Source organism: Silene latifolia, chromosome 8, assembly GCF_048544455.1.
Source record: "Silene latifolia isolate original U9 population chromosome 8, ASM4854445v1, whole genome shotgun sequence".
Classification (NCBI taxonomy): domain Eukaryota; kingdom Viridiplantae; phylum Streptophyta; class Magnoliopsida; order Caryophyllales; family Caryophyllaceae; genus Silene; species Silene latifolia.
In genome coordinates, this window is record NC_133533.1 from 80,834,367 (window position 1) to 80,842,819 (window position 8,453).

The 8,453-nt window shown below is 34.4% G+C and overlaps 1 protein-coding gene across 3 annotated transcripts in view; it reads right to left on the minus strand.

The window, feature by feature from the left end:
• LOC141597001 (MADS-box transcription factor 23-like) overlaps positions 1-6,748 on the minus strand; it is a 43,178-nt gene extending 36,430 nt beyond the window's left edge. For 2 of the 3 annotated variants that reach the window (XM_074417288.1, XM_074417286.1), the window contains exons 1-2: positions 6,563-6,748; positions 6,161-6,377 (exon numbers count right to left, since the gene is read on the minus strand). In XM_074417288.1, coding sequence (XP_074273389.1) covers positions 6,161-6,342 — 182 coding nt within the window. In that variant the 5' untranslated portion in view covers positions 6,343-6,377; positions 6,563-6,748. The other variant, XM_074417287.1, reaches the window with a different exon arrangement.
• Positions 6,749-8,453: the final 1,705 nt, after the last annotated feature.

Consider the following 8,453-nt stretch of genomic DNA (forward strand, 5'->3'; position numbering starts at 1 on the left):
TTCTAGATTGTAGCTGTAATACCACGGTTTTCTAAGTCTGTTACTCGACCGAATATGGCATACTCGGCCGAGTAAGTGTGTCGTGTGTTTCTGGATAGTTTATTGCCCAGGAATACTCGGCCGAGTATGGGAATACTCGACCGAGTAGAGGATACTCGGCCGAGTATACTCTATACTCGACCGAGTATCCGGTCTGACGGGTATTATTTCCGCGGTTTGATTTAGAATGGATTACAGTTATTTAAAGACTCGATTACAGTTTCTAATTATTTTTACAAAACCTAAGTAATACTACGTAACTCTAATCCTCTCCAAATCTCTCTCAAGTACGCGGATCGTTCGTGAGTCTAGTTCATCCTTCGTTGCGTCGATTGCATCGGTAAGCCTTTGATTTCATAAGTTCTATTGATTTGCCTTTTAGGGTTTGTGCCCTAGTTATGATTTGGGGAAAAGGGGGTTTTTGGCATGTTGTAATTGGTATTATGTGATTGATGACAGGTGAGGAATTCGTAGAGGAGCCATTCTAGCTTGCTTGTGAGTTTGTGCCAAGGTAGGGTTTCCCTACTCGGTTTACTATTAATTGATTTAAGATTGTATTGTAATTGTTGTACGATTGATATTGTGATTAACTGTTGTTCTTGGATTTGGAGTTGTGTGTTGGAGTTGTGATGGTTGATGGTGATGTTCGCGAGGTGCGTCCTCGGCTGAGTGGAGTAACTTGCGGGAGTGACTTCACGCGCGCCCTAGTTTCGCCCTCTGTGGAACCCGCCACAGGAGGGGATATGCACATTAATGGACAGGGTTATCGCTCGTTGATGAGCGGGGGCTTAGGTGGGTACGGCTGCGGTCCCCCACTGGCAGGGCTACATACTTTAGTGTATAGTCAGTTACATGTTGTGATTGGGAGTGGAGGTGGTGATGATCAACTTTTTATCTTACCGTACTTGTCTTATGTTAATTATGCAGTAAACTGACCCCGTTGTTGTTTTGTAAATTTGTGGTGATCCATTCGGGGATGGTGAGCAGATTGTGACAGGTGATGATGGCTGGTCATTACCTTTGGGACGAGATGGGGAGTCATCACTCGAGTCTAGCTTCCGTTGTCATGAGATTTATCATTCAGTTTTAGTTGTTGAACATTAGTAACTTTTATTTTGGTTTTGGATTTTGGAACATGTAAACATTTATCAGTTATACTTTAATAATTGTGTTTTGGATTGGTAACTTTGATATACTAACCTCGGGCAACCGAGATGGTGACGGTCTCTCATGCTAGGGTGGTCCTGGTAAGGCACCTTGGTATGTGGGGGTGTCACAGTAGCTTGGCTAGGAGCCTGTGGGCTACCTTCAATGTAAAGGATTCTTTCTTCTCCCTTGGTCTCCAACCCTGGATCCATGAAAGTTGTAACTCTACTAGTCCTTTATGGAGTACCCTATTTTTCTTTATTATTTGGCGCATTTTGCTTCGTCGTTGTGATCTTATCTTCTCCTCTCCTATTATCCTATCTCCTCAGACTCTCTATGACACCATCTCCGCTCAAGCCTCTGATTGGGTGTATGCTAACCAACGCATTCCCACGACTTCTCTTTCTCCTATCGCCCTCTTTTTTGCCTCTTGCTACCCGAGTAGTTGGGCCCTTCCTCCACATGATTGACTTAAAATCAATGTTGATGCGTCTTTCTCCTCCCTCATCCCTTGCTAATGTTGGACGTGTTGTTAGAAATATTGTTGGTACTTGGGTTAGGGGTTGGTCTATCCGTTTTTTGGGCCCTAACCCATTCATTTGCGAGGTGCTTGCTATTAAGGAAGGGTTACGTCGTGCGAGTCTTTTTGGGACCATGTTTTGATTGCTTCCGATTGTATCAATGCTGTGAATACTCTTAAGGAAGGGTTATGTCGTACGAGTCTTTTTGGGAACCATGTTTTGATTGCTTCCGATTGTATCAATGCCATGAATACTCTTTTGAAATTGGATACTCCTTGTGGTCCCTTTGTTAACATCATTCTTGAATGTAGGGAACTATTAGAGGGCTCACTTCATGTAAAGATCGTCTTTGAGAGGAGATCCGCAAATCGTGTTGCGGATGCCATTATTCGTTTTGCCATTATAGACACTAGTTTGCATAATGGTCACTTTGATTGGGATCATGCTCCCCCTTTTGTAATTGAGGCTTGTGCGATTGACTTTGTAATGACAATTACGTCATTTATCCCGACCCACCCCATTGATGTAATCGAATTATTGTTGATTAAATTTATGTTCATTTGTTCAAAAAAAAAAAAAAAAGAAGTCCTAAATCAATTCTCCATGACATAAATTGTATACTCCATATAGTGTTTTGTAATGATATTAACAATAACATTAGTCGACCTTATTTCTAATAATCCCCTATATAACTATGAGAATAAAAATTAACAAAAGATTTCCTTCCAAAAAAAATCCAGTTAAATAAGGAAACAAAACTTTCTTTCATTAAATTAATATCATTTCATTATTAAGATGTAGTAATCTTTTAATCAGCATAATCTTTTCTAAACTCTAAATTATAATCATTTAGTTAAAATAAAACAAAATTGATATAAATCTAAAAATTAGTAATTGCTAAATATTTTATTATGCTATTATTCTATATTATAGGATGACCTAACACATACTTATATAAAAAAAGTATAGACCGATATTATTAGTTTCATGACAAAACAAATTCATTAAAATTATTTGAGAAAATTAAAAATTTATAAATTAAAATCATTAGTTTTCTGACAAAAAATATTTTCATTAAAAATACACATTTCATGACGAAAAATTATTTATAAGTAGTTCTTTTGATTAGTTTTCCAGTTCAACTTTTTATTCTCATATTAAAATATGAAAAATTAATGACGTGTCAATTTAAAATATATAAATAATACTCCCTCCGTCCCGGTCATTTGTTGTCCTATTTCATTTTGGGGTGTTCTAGTCAATTATTGTCCTTTCTATTTTAGGATTATTGCATTTGATGAACAATTTGATCCTTCACACTCAATTTGATCTACTTGTCATCTTATAATTGGCCGGCCCTCTCCTCTTTGCTTGATCTTTTTACAAAAACAAAAAAATAACAATTGACTAAAACGAAGGGAGTACATTAAAAAGTAAAGGATCTATATATATACCGCGTATACATGCGCGGGATGTTCTACTAGTACCTTAATAGATGGTGAGTGTTTTGAAGTATTCCCTTTATTCCACAATATTATTAACAAATAAAGAGATCATATGGAGTATTGTGTATGACAATAAGACAATTGAAAGTGACAATAGAAAACCATTACACCATTTTACAAAAGCAATTCCATTTCTAATGAGTAAATATAAACAGCTGACTTACGAAAGGGTTATGTGCAACTACAATACAGTGAGTCCATCCCACGGATTCAAGAACCATGATCACAAACTAAGGAGTCGTTTGGTTCACCATGGGAAGATAGAATTCCCGGGAAGATTAAATTCATGTGAAGTTGAAAATCACGTGAATTGTAGAAATCTTGTTTGGTTGGATGTAGGAACTTGAATTCATGTTGGAATTCCCACTTACCTAGGGGGGGGGGGGGGCTAGGTAAGTGACTTTCTACATGATGTAGGAATTGGAGTTCCATAGGAAGTTCTACTTCCCATGAATTGGGCAACCAAACAAACCTTTATTTAGCTACTTCCCATGATTTTCTAATTCCTATGAATTTGAAAGGCAACCAAACAACCTCTAAGTATCAAACCGCTAGACCACTAAACATTTGATGTTCCTTATTGAAATTAAATTGTAAATATTTCGGAACAAAGGGGATACAGGTAAATCCCCTGCACCCTTTCAGAACCGCCCCTGATGGACACAACCTAGACAACTAAGTTGGGTACATAACTACATATGAACAATTACTGAAAGAAGAAGAGAGTATTTCATTAAGTATAAATAAATAAGTATGAACAATTATTTGCTCCGCTTTAACCCCTTTGTGCCCTTTAGCTAATATTATCATGGAGTGTAGGGAACAACTAAGAGCCTCACCATTCTTGAAGATCCTATTCGAAGGAAGATTAACAAACTTGATTGCTGATTCACTAGCCCGTTACTCGCTTCACGACCAATCACAGAGAAATGGAAATTTCTGCTGGAATAGTGCACCAAGTTTTGTTGACTCTATTTGTAAAATTGACGTTGCAATTGTAGCTTTATCCCCGAACCCGCCCCCTTAATGTACTTTTGTAACTTTTTAATTTCTCTTTAATTTAACGTCTTATTTTCGCCAAAAAAAAAAGGTGTTGAGAGGGAAGTGAAGACATAACATGGAATTTAATTTAGACTAGATATATGGCTTTAACTAGCTCACAGTCTTCAAAAATGTGGATTTTGTAGTATGTATCAGCAGTCAACCAATTTCTATTCACCTCAAGGGCTCAAGCTTAATCCTATCCATATTCCCCAAATGCCTCCAAGTACATACTCCCTATAACTGTAATTTTAAAAGCCAGACTTCTCTAGTAAAACAATTTTACATGTAACTACTATTCCCCGTTCCGATCATTTATTTACCTTTGGATTTGACAGAAAAATTAAGGAAATGGGAGGAGACTATTTGTGCTGGTTGTTAGTTGATGACAATTGGACTATAATTGATTTGTATGATCAAATTACCCATAAAAACCTATTTATTATAGAAAGGTAAACAAATAAACGAGACACCCTAAATAGAATACGTAGACAAATGACCGGGACGGAGGGAGTAATAAAACTCCATTAAATCTCAAACATAACTATGTTTAGATGCTCCATTGTAATTGAAAATAGTCAGTTTAATTAAGATTTTATTAGGTCAATTAATTTGTACTTTATCCTAATCCCCCTTATACTAAAAGAATAAGACTTCTTCAAAAATTTCCGGCCTAAATGAATTTGGCTATAATTGGCCTTTTATTATATCATATATGTTACTGGGCTTTCATTATATTATATTTACATCAGGATAATACTGAACTTTCCCTTTTCCACCGTTAATATAAAATACTAATAATAATAAATTTACAATTAAATTTTAAATTGAGTTAAATATCAGTTTTATTATTATTTTCTTTAATGTTTCTATCTAAAATACCGCGCATTCGCGCGGGATCTATTCTAGTACTTGTATAAAATCACCTTACAAATTAGGTCTTGTTTGGTTTCCACTATATAAGTGATGAATTGGAAAATCTCGTGATTTCGAATAATAAAAGATGTTTGGTTACCCTAAATCATGAGATTTTCTTTTTCCCATGAATTATCAGGATGTCAACTCCTCCATATTAAAGAAGTTTGATTACCTAGCCTAGTCATTATAAACTCATGTGTCCATTCAACTCCTATATACCAACCACAAACGTGTTGAAAACATACAACATTTCTATTAAACTCATGCTAACTGAAAATTAATGAACCATTACAACGTAGGTCCAAAGCTATTTTGGAAAGGAAAAATGCCCTTCTATTACACAAAATAAGAATCAAAAGGTAATCTAAACAAACCTTCGTTAGTAGTACTAAACGATCATAAAAAGTGAGAGATCTCTATCACATTTGCATACCATTTATTTCATAATGTCCTAAATTTAATGCTGAAGATGACCACTGTTCAATGTAAATAACAAAGAACAATCTGATGAGTTTCCATGTAGAATTTGACACTTTTTTATCCTCTTAATATTATTACTGTATTTTAAAACTTACAAAATTTCAATTAAATTACCATGAATTTTAGCTTGAGTATTGGGAGATTAGAAAACAAATAATGATAAGATCTCGTAGTGATCCAAAATATATCGAAGACAGCTTAACCCTAATCGATCTCTAAGTATTACTCGTATGTATACTCATTAACAACCAAGATTATTATGTGTGATTTGCTCCAGAATTTCATTATTAATTTATAAATTTCACAAACCCTAGCTTTCTTATTTTGTGGTTCATGTAGCGCAAATAAAAAAATATCAATTAACTGTTAATCCGTTGACTTAAAAGTATACAGCACAAAAAAGAACAAAAAAAAAAAATCCCTAATGTTTTTCAATCAAATCAGATACTCCGTATATATTTATTTACCAATAATCCACTAAAAATAGCTGAAAATACGACACAAAAATACCTGGAGCTAGAAAAATCATAAAGTCTTCCAGTGTTAGAGAAGATCATCACGCCGACTTCGGCGTCACAAAGAATAGCAAGTTCTTTGGCTTTCTTCAGCAAACCACTGCGACGCTTTGAAAACGTCACTTGTCTACTTGTCGAATTGTCGATCCGTCTTATTACGATCTTGCCTCTCCCCATCTTCAATTTCTCTAAATGTTAGACCTCTTGAAAACCTAATTTCTCAATTTGAAGAGAAAAAACACCGAAAAAAAAATTAATGTCAAAAGGAATGGAAAGAGCAGACGAAGGATGAGAAGATCGGAGAAAAGATTAACTACCGGAAAAGGAAACTAAATTAGGAGGAAAAATGAAGAACAAAAATAGGAAGAGAGAGAAAAAATATGGAGGAGAAGCTTACTGAGAATGGAAAGGCGGAGAGAGGAAATTGTCCTTTGTAGCAAAGAGGACGTTTAATGATTCGCGGCACATGTCTATTTGTGGTAAGTTTTTCTATGTATAAATAGGGAAAGAAATATTAGGAAAATTATAGGATGAGGCCTGACGGTGTTGGTCATGGTTGTTCGAATTCAATGTCATAGGAAACTTCATTTTCTCTCTCTAGAAAAAATAACTAATTATTTCACTCTCGTGCTTGCTCTTGTGATTCAAAATGTACGAAATTATGTGATTGGTTGGTTTGGTGTTGGTAGGGTTTTTATATGACTCGACTTATAGATTGCTGACACCTGGTTGGATTCGATTTGTCTGTCATTTACAGACCACATGTTTGGTGATTTCAATGTCATTTCGTATCTGTCATATATTATGGATTCATTTCGTGAAATTTGATTTTTATTTGACAAATGTCAGTGTCATGTACTCTCTTTATAAAGTTATACTGGAAAGTTATACCGGTTTCAGATCTATTGTTGAGATCAGATATTTGGTGATTTCACTGTTATTTTGATCTTGACATGTATTATGAATTCATTTCGTGAAATTTGATTCTCATTTGACAGGTGTAATTGTGTTGTGCTCTTTATATAAAGTAATGCTGATTTGAGATCTGTTGCTAAAAAATGTTTATCCAGATTTCAAATAGTAAAAATGTATATTTTTGTTTTCTATAGTGTATTTTAATTGAGAATATTTTTACTTTTAATCATATTAGATAAAATTTTTTGTTAGTAGCACTTTTTCTCATGTATACCATGAGCCAGGGGGCGAGGCCACTAAGGTCTTCGGTGTCACAGCCGCTACACCAAAGGCGAAAAATTCGGTTAGAATTTTGTGATTTGCTACACCGAAATTTACTACTTTCGCACTAATTATCTATACATTTTACCTTGAGTACATATTTTGCTACACCGAAATCAAAATCCTGGACTCGCCACTGCGATGAGCTACTTTTCTCATTTAAACCATGAGCAAGCCAACTTCTTTATCCTTATTCCTTATGACATTTCTTACCTCGTTCTTACTTTTATAGTTGTATCTAATAGAGATTTTCCTATCTATCAGTATAGCATATACTCCTGTCAACAAAAGGAAAACGAATAATGTTAGTTAGCAAATAAAAGAAAATGACCCTGCCTTATATGTTACTTGTGTTGAGTAAATTTATGCAACTCAGAGCAAATAATTGTATGTAAAGAGAGAGTAATACAAAGTAAATAAATTGACTTGTAACATACACTAATGGCCGGATTTGGTGAAGGTTGTATGACATCATATACCGAAGAATGAGTTAGGGTTGCTATGGATAACCTTCTTCCTTACCATATCACAATTGATTAATTAATATATATTGTGTGCAGTCAAAAGGGCAAATGAATGAGGCAAAAATATAATACTTTAGAGCAATAGCAATAGTAGTTCTTAATATTGGGGTTATCACTAAGAACTTTGTTTTTAAAGTTCTTCTATTGCATTGAAAAGTTGTTCTTATTTTTAAGAATAAAGTTCTAAAATAAGAACCAAGTTTTTAAATATGGGAATATGTATAATCAATAAATTAGCTTTGTAAAATGTGAAAAACACTTCAACATTGTCTATTTTTAAGTAAATTTCATTTAAGAACTTTTATATTAAGTTCTTCCATTGTAAACAAAAGTTCTTAAGTATTGAAATTGACGTAATATGACATGACATAGAAAGAACTTTATATAAAATTCTTCTATTGCTATTGCTCTTATAGGCCCTGTTTGGTAATCAATTGTGAGAGACCCAGTCAAGAAAATAGAAAAGGAGATATAAAAAAGAAGGTAGAGTAAAAAAAGGTTGATAACAATTTTGTAGAATTTCTAAGG